Genomic DNA, 21,834 nt, shown 5'->3' on the forward strand with positions numbered 1-21,834 from the left:
GAACATCCATGGACTCCAGGGTGGAGTCCTGCCCAGACTGCAGGTGGATCTCTGATCCACTGTGAACCTTCATAGGCTGCAGTTGGACAGCTGCTTCACCATGATCTCCAGCACGGATTGCAGGGGCTTCCAAACCTTGAGCACCTCCTCCTTCTTCATTGACCTCAGTCTCTCAGAATTCTTGCTCTCACATTCTCACTCTTCTCTATGGCTACTGCTTTTCTGCAGCAACTTTTTGTGTCCTTCTTAACTATGTTATCCCAGAGGCTCTACCACCATCTCTGAGGTGCTCAGCCTTTGCCAGCAGCAGGCCCATCCTGATGCCAGATGGCATTGGTTCTGTTGGACATGTGGGAAGTTCATGGCAGCTCCTCACAGAAACCACTCCTGTAGCCACCCCTGTCTGCTAACTAAGACTTGTCCATGCACAGGGGTGAGGGTGAACGGGTATTTTATTTTGATTTTGTTTCTCACCATTTTAGACTATTTTTAATTTGCAATAAATTAAATAATTTCTTCTCAATTTGAGTCTGGTTTTACTGTGATGGTAATTATTAAATGATCTGCTTGTCTTTGTCTCAGCCCTTGAATTTCTTCATGTTGTTTTTCTACCTTGTTCTCTCCCCCTGTACTGTTGAAGGGGATAATGAGAGAGCAGCTGAGTGGGGCACTGGCAGCCAGACAAGGTCAATTCACCTCACACAGTAACAGAAAATAAAAGAAATTCCTGTCATCCCAATAGTGAGTCTCTATTTGTTTCCCTCATGTGCCTATATTATTGTTCATTATACTATTAAATTCCACAATCATTTGCTATCACTAGAAGCACAATGTATAATGTTCAGTTAATGAGCCCTCATTTGATAATTTCAGGGATTTTTCTTCAGTGGATAGCTCCAGGTTTATTTGCCAAAAACTATTTAATGTTTCTAGAAGACATAATTACCAGAGACTCATTCTGTCAGATAAGAGTTACAAAATTGTGAAAGCTATATTATTTGTCATTCTTTTTTTTTCATACATAGGAAAATATCTGTAAGAATTCAGCAGTTTGTGACCTCTTCAATTACAGTTTTTTGACAGTGTTTCTTGTTGTACCAAATGATCATAACTATGCAGAGGAAAATTGAGTTGTCCTGCAGTATCAGAAACTGAATAGATGAAATAATCAAATATGACTTTTATACTTGCAAAATCTTTATTCCTAGTTTAAACTGTAGTACCTTCCTATAGTTTCAGATGTCCAGTAGTTTTATTGCTTTGGTGTTTTTAATTGATTGACAAAATGCCTTGAAGGGCAAGTCTTCTTCTATTTCATTTGCACTTTCTTATTCTATGAAACTTAAAATTGGAAAACCATTCTGTAAGTCAGGTAGCAGCTAGAAAGAAGGTTATATATCCCATATTGGTTCTCAGGCAATGCTAACTAGGATTTTTGGAGGCTCTTTCTTTCTCCTGTCTTTCTTGTTTTGTATTTTGTTTGGGTCTTTTTTTTCCTCTTTACTATCTGAAAAAAAGGTGAAAAAACCAAAATTAAATCTGTGTGTTTCAGGTGTTACTCTGGAATCAGATTCTTGCCTTGACCCAGGAATTCCTGTGAATGGCCATCGCCATGGTAACAACTTTAATATCCGCTCCACAGTAACCTTCAGCTGTGATCCAGGATATACACTGAGTGATGAAGAACCACTCATATGTGAAAGAAACCATCAGTGGAATCATGCATTACCCAGCTGTGATGGTAAGGGTCAAGCTCTGTAGGTAGCAGGTCTAAAGTCCACAAAAGTTAATCTATTATTTTGCAGAACTAATTAAGCTTGTCATTGCTACTACCTCCTTTTCATTTCAGTAAGAAACACACTTTTAAAAAATTATTTTATTGTTATTAAAAGCCACAATTTACATCTCTGTATCAGTTTTTAGTGAAATGCTAAAAAAAAAACCAGGTACATATTCACAAATAGCAAAATTCAGATTCTTGGAGGGTTCCATTGTTCAACTGTGAATCAAAATGGTGCCATACAACTATTACTTTCAAACAAAGCCAATAAAATTAATTTATATTTTAAACTCTAAATACTGCATGCCAAAATGATTGTTTAAAATGTAGGATGCTTAGTACTAAAGCAGATAAACCATGATCAGCCAATGTAATTAATTTTCTTAACATATTTTTGCTTTGAAACTTCGGTTAGTTTAATAATTTTTTTGGTGGATATGAAGTATGAAACTGTGTAGAGCTTTCATGAAACATTTTTTAAAATGTTGAATTTCTTAATGGTTTAACCACAGCCCGCAACCAAGCCTCACATTGCTGCTTTCTCATTGCCATCAGCAGGATCAGGGAGAGAATCAGAAGCCAAAAAGTGATAATACTCCTGTGTTGAGATAAAGACAGTTTAGTAAGGAAAGCAAAATCTGTGCAGACAAGCAAAGCAAACCAAGGAATTTATTCACTGGGTCCCAAGGACAGCAGGTGTTCAGTCATCTCCAGAAGAGCAGATGACAAATATCATCAATCTGAACTGCTCCATTTTCCCTTTTTCTCCCCATTTTATATACTGAGCCTGCTGCCGTGTGCTGTGGGGTATTCTTTGGATTAGCTGCAGTCACCTGTTCCTGCTGTGTCTCCTAATCTCCCACTCATCCCCAGCTTCCTCCCCAGTGTGACATCTGAAAAACAGAAAAAGTCTTGGCTCTGTGCAAACCCTGCTCAGAAATAACAAAAGCATCATTATATTATTAACCCTGTGCTCAGCACCAATCCAAAACACACCCCATACTGAGAAGAAAAATAGTTATACATCAGCACAACTGTGTTCCAAAATATTTCTGTGTTCTTTTTTTGTAATTGGATTTTTGGCTAAGTTCTGGTTCTGTGATTCACTGAAACAACCTAAATTCTTCATGGAATCTTTGTATAGTTGCTACAAAATCACTCTTGCAGAAACCACAGAACAATGGCAAAGAAAGGCTCCTGCTTTACTGAATTACTTACATTAATGTATTTCTAACTTGCTTTTCAGGTCCAAGGTTTTCATTGATTACAGTGGAGAGGACAAACTTAGATTCAGCAAAGTATTTCAGTTTCTCATTCTGTTTTAAACTTTTTTGTTAAATCTGAGCACTAGTCTTCTTCTAACTCTCACCACAGCCTTCTGGCCCCATTCTCAAAATATATAAACCACCAAAGACTATTATAGAAGTGAGGTAATCTAGCATTCAGACTCACTCACCTTGTAATCACCACAACCCATTCCTCCTTTCCAAGTACAGACACAAAGCATTTTTAATTTTTTTTCATTGTTTTTATGGGTTTCTTTCCTTGTTTTCTTTGCCATGACGGATTGACAAATGCAGAGAAATCTTAAGCTTGAAGAGTACTCTCTTGTTTTTCTACTTACTTTTAATAAAATGTGTAGATGTATTTTTGAGTTAAAATATCAGTATTTAACTCTTTTGTTTGCATATGAATGTTGATCTCTTGGAAGATCTAGTTAATTTTCACTCATTGAAAGAGATTTTTTTTCACAGATTTTTTTTTTTCATGTAAGTGTATGTCAAGAAAATGTCAAGCCTTTCTGGAGTATGTTTGCTAAGCAAGCAACACATAAGGGCTCAACATACATTCAGTCTGTTCTTTCCCTCACAGATTAAACTCCATTATATTAACTAGTCTAACATGGCATAGACCTCACACTCTATTAAATAATCATTCTGTTAGTGTATTTGCCTTTTGAGGCTCAACAAGTTGTGACCCAGATTTTTAGATTGTGACAGATTTAACTGAGGTGGAAATGAGCATTTTGCACTCATCTCTCGAGTACTGATGTTCTCAAAATTTTTACTTCAGAAATTAATTTAGCAGAATAATGCCTAAGGGAAAATCATGTTGCTTTCTTTCATGCCAACAAAGAAGAAATAAACCTGCATACAAATACAAGGTGGTTAAAGTTCCCCCTAAGTAATGTGTCATTCTCAAAATATGCTAATGCCAAGGTGGAACATGAAAATAATTTTTGAGTGACAGGTAAATTAAAGCACATGAATTCCATATTTTAAATTTTGTTTAAAATAAGGAAATGATTTTTGAAATATGTCATATATCCTTTAAGTAATATTACACAGTCAAATATTTTTCTTCCTTCTGTGGTGTTTACAGACTAAGATAAGGATTTTTGAATGAATGTGTTATTGTTCATTTATGGAACTGTAAACCTGATATCCATAACACTGTTCTTCATTATTAAGCATTGTTGTCAACCATATATTTACTGTGGGTTTAGTCAAATGTGTTTTAATTCATACTTAAATATGAATTTAGTATGCAGAAATAACTATATTCAGGTAAAACCAGGTTGGAAGCATTTCCTTTCCTTTTACTTACTTATAAATATATAAAATAATAAATTCAAAAATCATTAAAAACTTTAACAAAAACCTTAGTCTAATAAGAAATGAAAAAAGGGAACTTAAGCTATAAACCAAGTATATGTATATATATACATGCGTTTACATAAAGGTACTGCAAGTTTATTGAATATTTTTTCATTTATATTTTCCATCCAGTTAAAGGCAAAGTGTATCACTCTATGTGAGGAAGAAGACTAAAAGCATCTTAATGTTTTATTGCATTATTGTTTAAATATTTAGTATATTAAAATTTTAAAAAACAACAGCATAAAAACTGGACAGCAATAGATGAGTGAAAAGCACAATCATGCTGTATTTATAAGAACTGTGAGCAATTCAGAATGCAAATCTTAAACATTAATTAATTTGCTATGCAAATTTGAACAGCCTAGTTTAGCAAATTCTAGTATGCATAAAATGTTTTCTAGCATAGTTCTCATGTCTTCCAAAATATTCAATTCCAAATAAATTACTTATGATGGGACAATCTAAATTTTTGAAAAAGAGGAAGTTACACTTTTTCTCCTGAGTTTTGCAGTAATCATCAAACTTTTACTTACTTGAAAAAGTGTGCTTTTTACTGAAGTATTTTTGTTTGTTAAAAATGCAGTTGAATGTATGCCTTTCAAAATATTTAGTGAAAGAAATGTAGAAGCAAGATATTTTTTGTATTATTTCACAAAAATATCCTCTTATTTCTTATATACTACTGCAATAGGAATTGACACTTGCAATAATTTTTTGTGTGTGTTCTGCTAACTAACAAGAGAGACTGTAAGCGAAAAATAAACTCCTTTTCAAGGACTAATTTAGGAGAAAACAAATTGTTGTCAAAATGAATGTTGCAGCTTTGGATTAATTAACTTCTTATTTTAATACTCTATTTTTAATTTTAACCGTAGGTGAAAAATGAATTCTGTCTTTCTTCCTCTCTTTCACTCTTTCAAACTCTTTTACAAGAAAGGCTTTTTGTATGATTGTCTTTTTTTTTTTCCTTTCTTCTTAAGCTTTATGTGGTGGATATATTCATGGGAAGAGTGGAACTGTTCTTTCTCCAGGTTTCCCTGATTTTTACCCAAACTCTTTAAACTGCACGTGGACTATTGAAGTGTCCCATGGAAAGGGTAAGCATCTAAGATGGTTTGCATATATGTAATGTCTGTATGGAAAAAAAAAAATCAGACACACGTAGCTAAAAAAGGAAATGTCCATTATGAATTAAGCCAACACTTTCTGCCATTCCTTTGAGGAAGAAGTTTACGTGCCCAAAATAAATATCTTCAAAGTGTTTATTTTTTAAAGGAAGAATTATTTTTAAAGTTGCCAGAGACAGTGTGTTTTAGTGTCAGAAAAATGGGAAAGAATGAAATAGGTAAAAAATGGGAAAAGAATAGCTACTGGTTAAATTGCTCTAAATTTCTTTAAGTCAAATATGTCAGGATCTTATTGATGGCTCTTTGCTATTATTGAGCATAAAGGAATAGATTGTATCTGTGTATTGGTAACCAAAGATTTCAGACTTAAACCATTAGAGCAAAAACATATATATCTTTATGTTCCATATACAGTAGAGTAATATCTGAGTAAAAAATTTACTGAGAAGTACATGGGAACTTTCTACTTTTTAAAATCTTCTTAGACTTGTTTGTGTTTTTTGGGGTTCTTTTTGGTTTAGAACTCATAAAACATTTTAAATGTAAAATATATGAGAAAATGTGCTAAGAAGAATGTTGTTCCCCACAGTAAATTTTTAAATTTATCATATATATTGTATTTGAAAATTTATTGTATTTGAATACTGAACTGTAAGTCAAAATTTAATTCATTATTGAATTGGAAGTTGGCAAATTAAAAAAAAAATCAGTCATTATGTCAGTTATATGATCAGTTCCAGAAAATAGGAATCTGTATCTATGTATGACTGTGCATAAAACATCTGTATGCTTTGTCCTTGTATTTGGAGACTTCCCTGAAGCTTAGAATTAAAAGCCAGAATTGTGTTGGAGGAAATCCAAAAATAAAACACAAATACAAAATTTCAACCAAGTAATAATGTACATCTCTTAGGTAATAATGAAATCAAGATATTATAAGTAAAAGAGAATCACACAAACATGAATAGCACCTAAATAATACAAATTTGAATTTTCAGAGTGCTGTATAAAAATAGCACTGAATGCCATCAATTCTCTTATAGGAACTCTTGGTTTAAAGTGAGCTAAACAAGCATCCTCATTGCACATATTATTCACTTGAGCTCATGTGCTTTCTGCAACCTTTATTTTCAGAATTTCCTGGTTTTATTCTAACTTTTTCTCAAAATGTTTCTGTGTAACATAAAAATTGCTTTCTGTGTCACCTACATGTGAAGGAATAGAAAAACTTGTTATTAAATGCTTTTCTTTCCTCCCTTTTTAATTCTTTTAAAGGTGTACAGCTGGTTTTTCATACTTTTCACCTTGAGAGCTCTCATGACTATTTGCTCATCACTGAAGATGGGAGCTTCACAGAACCAGTAGCCAGATTAACTGGCTCAGTCCTACCCCCTACAATTAAAGCCGGCCTTTTTGGAAATTTTACTGCACAGCTTCGGTTTATATCTGATTTTTCAATTTCTTATGAAGGTTTCAACATAACATTTTCAGGTAATGAATTCCATTCTGCTAAATATCCTGAAACTTTTCCAGATGATATTTCACTTGCAGATAACAGAAATATTATGAAACACCATAAAGTAAAACAAAACAAAACAAAACAAAAAAAAAAAAAAAAAAAAAGAACCAAAAAAACTTGTTATCAGAATTGTATAGTCTATCATAAAAAAACTGTTTAAGGTTTAAAACGGTGGGCAAAGGAATCAAGAAGAATGTTGGTGATTTGACTGTTATACGTTTGCCCTGTTCTCACACAAGCATTAAAATTGTTGAAAAAGAAATTTGGAAGAAAATTAAGGGGAAAAAATTACAAAGATAGAAGGTACTGGTTCAGAAAAAATGAACTAACTTTTTCTGAAGTATAGAAACTTTAAAAAAGCAGTGGTATGCTGACTCAGATTCACAAAAGACTCTAAATTGTAGACTGATTTCGAAATGGAAAATGTGTATATAAATAAAACACTTATTAGCTATTGATGTTTCTACAAGTTATCTCTTTAAGATAAGGGAAACGTGTTACTGCTTCTTATTTACACTCTTCTAAAACTAGATGACATCTAATATACGTTTCTCAGTAATTTTCTTTGCCTATCTCCATTACTAGGAAGTAGAATTAAAGATGTAGCAGGGCATCTCACCTGCCAACAAGAGCTCATCTATTGTTTATTAGCTGGTCAGATAAACAGGATGAGCTGTCTTGTAGTGAGTTATTTTGTCACCATAGCCAAAATGGCCAGTGCTCTGGCATCTCCCAGCTGCCTATAAACTTCTAACTTTTGAAGTGAGATCTGGAAGGTAAGCTGGATTTCTTACTGACAGACCCCTCACTGACAAACTAGAAAAGCCACACCAAACTTTGACAAAGCAGAAGTCCTCGATACATGATCCTGAAAATGTGTGGAGTTCCTCCCATGAGTAGGGATGCTTCTTTTAGAGTTACTCCCCAGGGGTTAAGTGAAGAAATCTGTGTCCATTATTGTCATTTTTGGGGTAAATTACAATACTGTTGCTGGCTTTAATTATAGCTACTTTGAAATAGTGCACTGTTTTATGCTAGGCTGTAATCCACTAGTAGTTCTGTAGTTTCACATTGCATAGTAATTCTGATTAGGATCTTTGGTGTATTATCTCTGTCTAATAAATAATTATTCTTATAAATAGACCTGATTTGCCATCATTAAAACTTGTGGACCAGAGTGAGTTCTTAAATTTAAGATGCTGCCAAGTTCTGATGCTAAGGCAGGGTTTTTCTGAAGCTTCCCCTTGTCCCATGACACATATGAATGAATCAAGTGCTGGTTGAAATGCACATGCACATGTATATTTTATGGAAGGAGTACATAAGCAACACTCATTCAACTGTCCTACATCATTTTTCAGGAACTGAAAGCCAATAAGTTTTGTTGAGAATTGGCAATGTTTACAGATGGCCGTGATATTTATGAGTAATGTATCTCATTTACCTTGCTTATTTAAAAAAGGAAAAAACTACCTCACTGATTAGAGCAATAGTGTTGGATTTACTCCTATTAAATGCCAAAATAAATTAATTCTGGAGGGTTTGAACTCACCAAAGCAGCGGTCAGCAGTTTTACTGGTTTGAAATGTAAATACAAATATTAATTCTTTCACTGATATTCTTTTTATCACTAAACAAAAATAATAAAGCACTAGCCAAGTTGTCGAAAAATGCACAAAATATTATGGATGCAAGGAGAAAAATTGTGTAGTAACAAAAGATATGGATCACGGAACTTTTGGAACACGACTGAAGGTTTATGTCCTATCTACTGCTGCTACCCCATATAGAGACAGCATATGCCATCATTTATATTAAATACACATTTTGAGAAATATTAGGAGGTACATTAACTTTATGAAACAAATAGCTGATTCTGTTTTGGTACTTTCACACAGCCAGAATATATTTATACTTAGTAAGAAGTGTTTTGTGAGAACACCTGTTTTGAATGTCATCAAGCATTGAAATTTGTAATGAAAATCGCCCTGTGCCTAAAGGTACACTACAGGGTATTTCCATGTCTAGCTTAGCCCCCACAGTACTGAGCAGAGGTAGTAAATAATGTGTTTTCTAAACTTACAACATTTGCAAGCAGAAACTGATGTAGTTTACAGATTGCCTCTAATATTCAGAATTTTTCTACAAGACAGTTACTAAAGGGAAGAATTCATTTATTCCTTTTATTTGATTTATTAGCTGTTTATAAATTCACTCACAAACTTTGGTTTAGTTTCTTCCCTGATTAAATGGAGTCTCTTATTCTAAATAAGATTTCATCCTACTTTCCACTGACCTCCAAGTTCTAGAAAACATTTTTTCTTATCTGTTGCCAGAAGGGATCTCTTAGGTCTTTTGGATCATATTCTGAAAAATATAAAATCAAACCTTTTCCATTAGATGTTAAGTTGTTCTCTTTCAACATCTTTTCTCAAAGTAGTTAGTAATAGATATCTAAGGAAAACAAATATATGGAAAAACAGGATAAAAAAAAGTGATACTTCCACAGCATATTCTTTGGAGATGGGGAAATGGGTGGCTCCTATATTTTCTCAGTTTGATTTGCTTCCTATGTAACAGCCCTGATTTTTTCCCCATTAGTCTGTTCTGACTCCTCCTGCTGAATTATTCCTAATGTGCAGTTATAAAAGCACACTTTTTGAAAATGTATTCATATGTCTTTCATTCACCTAACCTTTTGTTTGTTTTTTAATTAGATTTTCTTCATCACATAATGATTTCTTTCAACTGTAAGGCTCACTTGTAAAGCTGTTTGGAAGTTCAGATTAAAAGAAACTAGAATTATACACAAAGGAAGTAATTAAACAAAATTATAGTAAACCACTTACAGTACAAGCTGATTACAGCTCTTGAAATTAAAAAAATAGATGTAGTATGGGTAGAACACATTAAATACATAATTACTGTATATATAGGCATAATAGACTTATAGAAAGTGTATTGGGTTTTAGTAGAGAACACAGCTCTAAAATACATGTTTTCCAGCTGTTCCATGCTCACACAATGCAAGCAATTTACTAAGTTTGCTTTTTTTCCATGTGGACAACTTCTCCAGATAATAACATACTATGTTTTATTGTCTGCAGAATATGATCTGGAGCCATGTGATGATCCTGGTGTTCCTGCCTTCAGCAGGCGAATCGGTTTTCATTTTGGTGTTGGAGATTCCTTGATCTTTTCCTGTTTCCCTGGATATCGCCTGGAAGGTGCTAACAAGCTCACGTGCCTGGGAGGGGGTCGGCGTGTGTGGAGTGCACCTCTGCCAAGGTGTGTGGGTAGGTGGTCACATGCTTTCATTTCATTCATCAAATCCTTAATAGCACACGGCATGTGTCAGAATACTGGGCAGGGAACAAAGTGCTTGGGTTGAAAAAGCTGATCCCCAAGCTGTAAAAACTGGAAAGTCAAGATATAAGTAATGCATGTCTCTTTTATATAGAGAACAAAAAATGCAGAGGAATAATTAGAATTATGCCAGCAAATAAGATCAAAATGTCATGTGAGATAAAATGTAAAAGTAATTATTAAACTTTATGTTTGGCACAGTTAAGTTATAAATTTCATACTTTGTCTTTTGGGGTAGATAAATGATGTTTAGGACTTTTCGGTGAAAATACCCTGCTTTAGAGCCCTGCTGCTGGTTTTAAGGGTCTTTTTTTTCATACTGTGTTGTTATTCTTGTAATTCTAAGCTTTTGGGATTTTTACAGTTTATAAACTGCATTGCAATGTTTTTAAACGTTATTTATTAAAATTAGTGTGTGGTTCTTAAACATCAGTAACTGAATTCAAATTGAGTGAACAGTTCTTTTCTTGGAAAAGCTCTGGGACTCTATATTATGAAATTTGTGCAGTTGCTGTATTTCTGAGATGGTTTATCTCCACCACGTCAAGTGAATTTCATCAGCTGCTATTGAAATAATGCTTCTGAAAAGTCAAATACTTCCATACTGCTCTAAATGGATTTCCTTAATAAGGTTCTTGTTTTTAAATAAGATTTTATTTAATGAAGGGAGAAATTCAGCTATAGCTTCTTTCTTTTATTTATTATAAAAGATGGATCTTTATATCTAAAAGTCATCTACATTGTGCATGTAAGATACATAGGAAAAAAAAAAAGTATCTCAAATTTTGTTTTAAAATGGAGTTATTTATTCCATGATAAAATGATGTTACAGATGAGACAGAAACCAAAATAATATGGAGTTTGCAATTTATTTGGAAATTCTAGATTTAAATCCTAGTCTATTTTCAGCCCAGGGATATGATGCTTGGTTTGGGGGTTGTTTGGGGTTTCTTTATTTCTAAGGGGTTTCTCTGTGTTCCACTCAAACATTTTAGTTTATTTTAGATATCATAACATTTTTAGGGCAACATCATTTTAGTCATAGGCAGAAATATTGTTATCTTGTGCTGAAGAAAAGAGATATTCAATATGATGCATGTTTTTGTAAATTTTGTTAACTTCTAAAAAGCCTTTCTTACAGTATCTATAGTAATAAGAGATTTATATCCGATATCTTAAAAATGCTCACTTGGCTATCCTCATAAAGTAAATGACACATTGAAAAGTTACAAGGATTATCAAAGTATCAATAATTAGCTTAATGAAGTATCAGCCATTGAATTAGCTGTGAATTTATAGGACTAATGTAACCACTTACTGTGCCCGACACAGATATGTATGTTCTGCCTGTAGGTTCTCCCAAGCATAATTTAGTGATACTCATCTAATCTTATGTATATGTGATATGTCTGCCATTCACATTGACATCGAATTTATTTGCAGAGAGCCCAATATATCCTTTTTGTTCTTTCGTTTTTAGCAATTTTGTCGACTGGCCCTGAGACACTTTTGTCCCTAGATCCATGTGTGAGATCCCACTTTCTAACTGATTCATAAAACATTTTATAAAATATGCATAGACAAGTGGCACTTCTCTAAAATAAGGTGATCTAAATAACTTTTAACTCAACCTATGTCTTAATTTGATCTCTTGTAGTGTAGCAAGGCAAAGACATATACAATGCAACTAAGACAAATGCAAGGAAAGAAACTTTGCTAGGCAGCTGAGTGAAACAGGGGAAAGGCATACTCAGTGCCCTTCATAGCTGCTTTTAGAAATTATTTTTTTCTTAACACTAAGAGGGTTTACAGAAGTCCCTTTTCTTGTTGCCATGGCACCTAAGACATTAGGGGTGAAGATATGCTCTTACTCTTAAAAGGAGCTCACACAAAGACTTCTTTCTCAGAAGAGTGAAAAGCAATGGGTGTTCATGAAATCTGCTGTATTTGGAATCTACATTTGGAATTAAATTTGTCTCAATTCAGTACATTACTGGGTTCAGTAGTCTCTTGATTATTACTTCCTAATTGTCATTTCTACAGTGACCAAACTCTCATACACAATATATATATATCAACAAGAATTTTCAAGTTCTTCTATGACATATGGTAACACAGTCTTTCATCATACTTTTAATCAGATTCAGGATGAAAGCCCTTCAAATTTAATTGTGCTTAATTTATAAACTAAACATTCACATAAGCACATGCTGATTTGTATCACAAAAGTTGTATTCAGTTTCATCTGCTGTTGAAAAAACCAATAAACCAACAGAGTTTCCAAAAGTCTTGCCCTTCTCCATCCAAGTAAATAATTTAAAATCCTTCCTCTAGGGTTATCTAACAACAAGCATGTTGTGCACTTTTCCTGATCAGAGAACTGTTTGTGCCTTTCTACCCTTTAATCTTCTTTAAAGAGATATTTTCCAGGTAAAGGAAAAGCAGAGCTTGTGAGGTGTTGTTAGCCTAACATCATGACGCTGCCATTCCTAATTTAAGACTTTGAGTCCTCTATGAACAACATTATCATAACTTTTAGTGTCCTTCTCTCCATGCTATGCAGGTAGATGATCTTCCCCTGGATTTCTTTATCTGATTGCCTGGAAGTTGGTTGGGTCTCAGAATAAAGCAGCATACCCTCTTCTGCAATAAGAACCCTCCTTTTCACAACAAAATACACCACCAAGTCTATCTGCAAAATCAGATTCAAATTCATAAACAGGTGGACTTGTAAATCTTATTTCCTTGTGTCAATCATTCACTCTTTTATCTTCTCAATTAGAATGATTTTGTGTAGCTCAGCTATGCCCTTCAAGTTGTTTTGCATACTATTCCACCTGACACCAGAGTTTTGAAGAGACTAGCTAGGGATTCTCTTTGAGCCATCACCTCATTTCTAAATGTGTCCTCCAGATGGATCTGTCCCTTGACTAGAAAGCAGTTTGTGCCTACAGCCACCTACTTGCTACTATTTGGGGAAAAGAGCTTTATGGTTGAAAAGTGTGCAGAAGATCCAGGCCCTTAAGGCTGACTCCCTTTACACTGTTTAAAGAACACATATAATTACCCCAGGTTGTGTCAAATTTTCCCCATCTCAGAAGACGAAAGTTTTTCTTTTTTTTTTTTTCTTTAAAGGGGTGCTTTTCCTATAGAAGCAAATCCCCTTCCTGTCTAGTGAATTTTCAGTTTACATTGACATGATATTGCTTTTCAAGAACATCCTGTCCCCCACCTCTGTGTACCAAGTGTGGGAACACTGGAACTGCCAATCTCCTCACAGGGAGTTTCTCATTCTTGAATTGTTTATAGGAGAGTAGTGGGGTCATCCATAAAAAAAATCTCATCTCCTCTCAGAGCTTCCTCAAAACACTCAAATAACAATGGTAGTTTCCCTGACAATTGTCCTAGTAGCTGACAACTGCAGATGACACATTCTACTCTTTTTACAGGAGTACTGCTTTCCATCTTTCCAGACATGGTAACTGCATTTGGGAGAACTATCACACGATTTTTACTGAACTGGTGACTCACTACGGTGCATATGCTACAGTTAGGCTTTTCTGCAGTTTCCCACAGTATAAAGGACATAGACAGTAATTTGAATGAAAAAGAGTCTGTCTAACTGTGTATAGCTGTTATTTGAGAGATGTTGTCTCAATGGATATTCACAGTAATTTTTTTTACCCCTCTCCTCAAAATTCACCGTAACTGAGAGGAATGTGACATTAAGGGGAACTCTGCTACTTTTCTATTTTGCACGATGCACAAAGTTGAGTCATGAGTACATTACTCATAGATAATGTCAAGAGAAAACTATCTTTTTAGCAATACTGACACATGGCTACCTGGAAGATAAACATGCATAAGGTCTTGAAAAGAAATGTCACTAGCCCATATCTTTTGATTTGAGAGTATTGATGTAAATATTTGGGTTTTAACTGTTTTGAAGTAACTTGTGACCTGTGAGGATGTTAACCTTATCATCTGGTATGCTACTATAATTGGTGTGTGACAATGTGCGATGGTTTAATTTTCCAGATCTACTTCTTGATAATTTGCTTATCATTTAAAATTACTGGGTTTATATTATGTGTGTTGGTGAAAAACAAGCTACTGGAGTACAGACAAGTTCCTCCTGATTATCTTTAGTCTGGCTGAGATATGCAACCAGAAAACAGCTTTCGTTCCCTTCATTTGTTTATATTTTATCTAGTGTTATTATTTGTTATTTTGTTGTTATTATTGCTTTAATTATTATTCTAGTGTTTGCCAGAAAATCATTCAAAAACATTTATTTTGTTAGTTATTATGGTTGTGATGGATTGCTGACACTACTTCTACACATATAATTTTTTCCCGTTATGCCATTTGCTTTCCATAATTGCAAATGTTGTATATACCTTTAAAAATATATTCCTTTTTACTTATCTCATAGCTGTGAAGACAAAACTCTCTCAGGATGGATATTCTTACCACCTTTTTCCTTCCAGCAATAACTGTTTTTTCCTCTACTTATAATTACACAGTTCTATTATAGTTTCATTTACATTTCACGGCTGACTACTTTTTCCTGAGGACAAACCTCAGCTTTTAGTGAGCAGTGCCCCTAGAGTACAGATCCAAGAATAAAGTTTCAAGGCAGTCACGCACCTCAGCATATCCACAAAGCTGTGTGAATCTCAGAAGCTTGGTGATGGTGGCGACCAGAAATGAGGTGAACAACTCCTTGTTGAAGTCTATTGAAGTCCCTGATTCTGAGGCTAATGTCCACCTGAAGGAGATGATCAAAATCGGATTCCTGATGTTATCATGTTGTCATCACTAACCTTTTAAACAGGACCCACATTCCATATTTCCAGGAAATCTGTTACTAAAGCAGATTTTCTAAATCTCATCTAACAAACCAAGACTATGCTTTTAATCATACTTTTCTTGCTTTAGAGTTTTCTTTAAGTCAAACTATTCAGGAGCTCTATTCAGAGTATTTCTAATACTCTGTCTTGGAGTTTTATTGCTATTATAAAATTAATTGAAAGATTCATAGGTTAAGCGAGACATTTCTGAAAAATCAAACAAACCAGTGAACAAGAAGATCCTGAAAGCAAAATGAACTTCTGGTTCATTAGAGGTCATAGGAAATGGCAAAAAACTTCTATTTTCAGGGGTAGGAGGGACTTTTCTGTCCTTGAGGAAGGATATAAAGGAGTTGTTTCAATTTACACACAATTCTTTTGAGAGGGAAGGGAAGGGAAGGGAAGGGAAGGGAAGGGAAGGGAAGGGAAGGGAAGGGAAGGGAAGGGAAGGGAAGGGAAGGGAAGGGAAGGGAAGGGAAGGGAAGGGAAGGGAAGGGAAGGGAAGGGAAGGGAAGGGAAGGGAAGGGAAGAAAAAGATATGCATACATTAATTCTTGGAGAAATAATTGAAATAGTACCTACTGTGTTTTGACAAGATCTGTAAAATTAAGAGGATGCTTTCCTATTAAAACACATCTAAATCACTTGTCACACAGCTTAAACTAGCACATAGTACACAAAATTTTTTCTGTAAATATCAGCTGCTTACATGGATCCAATTTAAATTCTTTGCTTCCCACATCTGCCAGCTATGGAAGTCTGCCAAAACACAGCATTCAAAGACAAGGTCATTAAATAATCTTTCTGTAAAGGAAAAAAAAATCTGTATGGTTACCTGTGTCTTCTCAGACTCTGTGAGGAGAAATGTTTAACAAAACAAGATACCTGTGAGTATGCACACTTCCAGAGATAGGTGGCCGAGAAGTAGGGGCTGAGGCAGAGGAGGGAGTTTAAACCGCAATGTCGAATGCATGCATCTGATGTACACTGAAATTACCTCCTTAGTACTTTTTGAAATGTGACTTTATCATTTGCAGTAATCCGCTAAAAAGGTGAGGAATGAGCCTTTTAGTTTTGGTATTCCTTTATATGGTGCACTGTGAAATACTGATGAAATCCTGAAAGACAGGAGACATTTCATTCTTTCCTTTGCATTTGACAAAGATACCCTGTTGACTGATTATGGAAGGCTAGGTGTAAAAACTGGTGTGATGATTTCATTACAAAGTATGGAGCTCAGATGTAGGTGCCTTCTCTTTTCAAAAGACTTGAATTTCATCAGGAGGGGATGAGCCACATTTGACTCCTCATGGGTAGTCATTCCTTTCAAACCTGTCTCTGATCTGCAGAGGGTAAATGTCTTTCTTCCCATTAACCCTCTCTTAGAAGTCAGCTTAGCTTTCTTCCAGGGAAATCCTTTCAAAAGGCCCAGGTTACACCAGAAAAGCTTTCAGCAGGTCTCATGTACCCAGGTCATACTGAGGGGAAAAACATTATTATAATTTCAGAAAAAAAAATGACAGTCATCATTTGACTTGCTCTTGGTAGTTGTACCCTTTAGTGACCTACTGAGAGTCAATGTCCTTCTCATCACAACCCTCTCTGAGGTTGACTTTGTCCCTCAGAAAACCCTTCAGTTGGTCCAGGTCACACCAGAAAACCCTAAATATCTTTGAACCACACTGATCACTCCACCACATCCAAGAGATCCTGTGAGATTTTACAGTTATGTAATGTTCTGGTCTGGCCAGTGGGTTTAGGGGAAGGTAGCTTGATTGACTCTGGGCAGTATGTGAGAGAAACAACAAGAATTCTCAAGACTAGAGTGAAACGACACTGAATTACCAGAATATATATATTTATCTGTCTGTATCTATGTGGGTGTGTGGCAGGTTTATTTTACAGCAGTTTGATTGCAATGGAAAGAAGGTATGTGGCCACTGTTGTTATAATCTATAGAAATATATAAAACATCATTTAAGAAAATATATCAGGAAAATAGAAAAGAGAAAGAAACAACAGAAACAACAGAAGTAGAGAGTGGAGAGAAAAGTTACCACTGCACAAGGATCCACAATGAGACTATTGCAACTTAGATGTCCATTGCTCAAAGTGATGATTGTGGTCTTGATCTATTGAGGATGGGGAAAGCCCCCACAACATAAAGCTCAGAGGGTCTTTGATAGTTTATTACATTTATGACATTTTCTAATGTTTCTCAGCATAGTGTAGCCAGTCATGCCTTATCAGAAGGGGTGAATATCTTCAGGCCTATGTGTGAATGTCTAGATAACTCCCCTGGGAATGAAGTTTTTCATCTGAGCCAGTTGCCTTTTCCCTTCTCTGGCTCAAAAGCCAGCTTGTTGCTAGACAAAGGTTGGTTTGTTGTGGTCATCATCTGGTGATGGGTCCTCGCCCCCTCTGCACCAGGGCTGCTCTTATGCAGATCAGAGGTTTCACCACCACACATCCAAAATGCCTCCTTCTCCTCCCCTTCCTCTGAGGGGGTGCAAACCTGGCCTCAGCAAAGCACCCTGCTGCTTTTGCAAATGAATGATTGTTTGAGTTATTAACCCCCTACATTCCAGTCTCTCATAAGAGGGAAGAAACATTTTAATTTGTTCTTCAACTCTCCTTTATGTGATTATCTCAAACATTATATTATTTGATTTGCAATTCTGTCTGCTTGTCTACACTTTCCCTGCTCACTGTCTCTTTAAGAAACTGTGTAATTTTACCTATATATGACATTTAATGAAAATATTATTTGTGCACTACACATTACACGGTGTACACTATATTCAGCTCAAACAAGCCTTTAATGGTAAGGAATGAACAGAGTTCAAACGCAACATATAAAAGTAGTTATAGTATAAAATAGTTATATTATAAAATCTTAGTTTTGAGTGCTGGGTCTTTTTTGTTTGGTTTGATTTTTAACCTTTGTTATTTCCTGTTCCTGATGAGTCGTTTCAACTTAAGCTGTAAAAAATCTAATCCCTAAATCAATTCCTAAATCAAGCTGTAAAAAACTAAAAGGTAAAGCTGAATAGAAAGCACCCCTATATATTTTCATTTTGAATTTAAGTAGTGTTGCTCCTTTATTAAATTTTATATGGCACTTGACTTTTAATAGTAAAATCTTCGCTGAGGTATTGCTCACTGGTATTCATATTAATATCATGTTAATTTATCATATTCAGTTGTTATATTAAATACTACTTGAATAATTGGTAGGGTGCTACAATAAATGCTGACACCATTTAATAAGCTGTTTCTTTTTAATAGTTTAGTTAGTATTCATTTCAAAGTCATCAATTGTAATTAATATACTCTGTCATGCTGTAGCATTGAGTTAATTTCCAGTGAGACTGAAACAAGTGGAAACCCTGTTAGTGTGAATAGCACTGGAAATTTCTGTGAGACCCCTGAGATCTGACATTCATTGTTTTCTTTAAAGTCTCTGTAGCATAAAATCTGGATTTGAGTTCACCTTTAAGGAGTCAAACAGTCTGAAAATTGCTGTTCCTTTTTAGGTAGGGTTTAGGCAGAGAGAGCTCTCATTGAAGAGCTGCTCATGAACAAGAAACCTTATATAACATCAGTAGCTGAGTCTCTGAATCTTCAGACAGAAATAAAGATGTTCATGCATTCAGGATCCACTGTATTTCAGAATTCTTTATTTAAATGCTATATTATGTCTATAGGCTGTTTTCTGATTTATACTATGTATTTCATAGTTATTTGATGTTTTTGGTAATTTCTGTTTTTTTTCTCTTAAAACATTGCATTTTTTTAAATACAATCAAAAGGTTGCATTATTCAATCCCTTCTGTCAGTTTTTGACTGAATATTGAGAATTTGCTTGATTTAGTCTTTGAGTCTTGCTGTCTGAATCTTTTAAAAAATATAAAATAAAATCTTTAAAATATATTTGACATATAATAATAACAGGTTTGAGTTGTCTCTATCTGAAAGCTGAAACTTTAGTATTCAGGAATCCCTACAGATTTCAGTTAAAGTGACTTTTATGAGACCTCAATTGCCTTTATCTGAGGCCTGGTATGAAGTAATAGTCACTCAAAGTTAGAAGGAATAAAGATTGCCTCAAGTAACCCTTTTGCCTTCTTTCTGTGGTTTAAGGTTATGTCTGCTATGTGTTGTTTCCTTCCAAGACAAATAATCTAGGGATGTTATGTCTAAAGATTATTATCAGATGATACTAGAAAGAGTAGACAAAAATATCAAAATAATTTAAATACAAAAAAAATGCCCATACCTTTGTTTGTGCCAATAATCCCCTGAGGCCAATTAACATCATAGGGTTTGTTTTCAGAATGTGAGTTGTGCCTTTTTTCAGTGGCATATGGATTGAGAGCTAATTAAGCAAACCCCAGAAAAGGATTTGCTGCTGTTTAGGCCTTCCTTTCCTGCTTCATTGTTTTGTGCATTCGAATGGTACAAAAATACAGAATAAGAGGTTTGTTCTCAGCAAAGAATTTCAGGAGGGTTTTCACTGAGGCATTCTAACCTCACCACCATCATAGAGGTGTTGCTTAAAGAATACTAAGAGAGGCTGACATGACCATGCTTTAGTAGTGCAGTCCACAGCTGATGACCTAACTTTACTTGAAATCTATCTTAGAGAAGCGAAGAGAAGAAAAGAGAAAGAAAAAAAAAGGGAATTCCACTCCTCAGGCACCAATTGGTAAGAGTGAGGTAAGAATCCTGAGACAAAAAACTCTCTCCAGTAAAGGTAGTGGTGGCAATAATAATGACAATAGTAATGAGGAAAAACCCCAATATCTTCTTCCTTTCTCCCTGGTGCAGTTATATTTTTCACGCAGACCTTCTCAAGATTCTCACTGGTAGATTATGATACTGTTTACACCAAATAGATCACATGTATATGCTGCAGACTAAATAGTATTTAATGTGATATATTTGTGCATATATTTTATTGTATAATATTTATTGTGCATTAAAAAAACTATTAACTGCTCATTATCTACAAGGTTCTATTCAAGTATGAAGTTACAGGATAAACACTACCAGATCTGGAATGATGTGATCTTTGGGTAGAGTTACAGGCAAAAATTACAAGGCTAAAAAATGAGCAGTGAGATGAGAACAGTGTGATTTAAGAATCAAGGGCAATCACTTTTTAGGAGAAACCCATCATGACATTGTTTTGAAATTCAGCAGTGCCAGGTGAGAAGAACAGCACTTGTGAACCAGAGTGAAGGTAGTGCTGCAGCCACCTGGCAGTGTGCAGATGAAAGGTTACAGGTGCACCCTCAGCGTGGAGGGCAGGCAGCAGAGTTGGAGATGAAGGACTGCTGACAGTACAGACTCAGACACTGTGTAGTGAGTTGCTGTGGAATCTCCATGTGCACCTCAGGTTGATGCAGTGTTCCAGTGAAGAGGAAGTTTCAGCTCCTAGCACTGTATCCCAGTTTGTAAATGAATCCATGCTTTGGTCCCCTCATGTACTGTGTCTGCCCTGAAGAGGTCGTATGCCCCGCTTTAGAGACCCCTCACTGAGCCTGGGGGAACCCTAAGTTTTTGCTATTATGTGAAGGCAGAGCATATGATGCTTTATCTGCGATCCCCTTTGCTCTTTTATTAGTGTTGCAAAACCATCCTACTGGATAACAATATTGTCAAACAGAAATATAAAGAACGTCTGAGCTCAGCTTCTTCTCATACTTCATGAACTGATGCACAATTTTGTAAATACAATAAAGGTATTCTGCACTCAGTAGAGTGCTTTGTGTCAGAGAAGCCTTTAAACTGACAACATACGACTTTTATTTGATCTCTGCTTTGGAGATCTGCTTAAAATCCTGTCAAACCTTTTAGCAAGATGTATGGAAGAAAAAATAATAAAGTAAACTTTTCCATTAAACAAAGTTATTGTTACATTTTACATGAACTGAATTTCAAAGCATTTCAAAAATCCCTGAATTTTGTTTGTTTTATAGTTTGTGTTCATATTTAGGAAGTGTTTGATGATCTTCAAAAGATCTACCCTCTGCAGTTTCCTTTTATCCAATTTCAAGTGAGACAATGAAAGAAAGAAAAAAGTTACTTATTTAGATAGAATTTTGTGACTTCATTAAGCACAAGAACAAAGAATGGGGTCAAGTGTCTGTCCCAGACAGATTACTCTCTCTGAAAGGGAATTAAAGAACAGTTTGATAAAGCAGCATTTTTCAGTCTGCTGCACTTCTTACCAAGGTTAAAACAGACAACTTGGAAACTGTAGTAATTAAAGCATGTAGTTCCTTCTCTAAAATCTTTTAGAGGAGGAAACAGTCAATATGAGTATTTCTTTTGCTTTCATGGTTTTGTGGCTCACTGGTGGGGTTTTTTTCAATTTATTTTTCTGGGTTTTTTTCTCTTGACATACATTTTACATATTCTCTGATGAAAAATGTATTGGATTACACTTCTTTTTTGTCACAGGATGTATTTGAAATACATGATTAAATTGAAATATACAAAATGAGAAATATACAAAATGAGA

The 21,834-nt window shown here is 34.9% G+C and overlaps 1 protein-coding gene across 2 annotated transcripts in view; it reads left to right on the forward strand.

Moving 5' to 3' along the window:
• CSMD1 (CUB and Sushi multiple domains 1) overlaps positions 1-21,834 on the forward strand; it is a 1,060,835-nt gene that overhangs the window by 826,666 nt on the left and 212,335 nt on the right. For both annotated transcript variants that reach the window (XM_063150718.1, XM_063150717.1), the window contains exons 18-21: positions 1,553-1,741; positions 5,421-5,537; positions 6,843-7,058; positions 10,194-10,382. In XM_063150718.1, the coding sequence (XP_063006788.1) occupies positions 1,553-1,741; positions 5,421-5,537; positions 6,843-7,058; positions 10,194-10,382 (711 nt within the window). The remainder of the gene's footprint in view (positions 1-1,552; positions 1,742-5,420; positions 5,538-6,842; positions 7,059-10,193; positions 10,383-21,834) is intronic.

This window comes from Melospiza melodia, chromosome 3 (genome assembly GCF_035770615.1).
Source record: "Melospiza melodia melodia isolate bMelMel2 chromosome 3, bMelMel2.pri, whole genome shotgun sequence".
NCBI lineage: Eukaryota > Metazoa > Chordata > Aves > Passeriformes > Passerellidae > Melospiza > Melospiza melodia.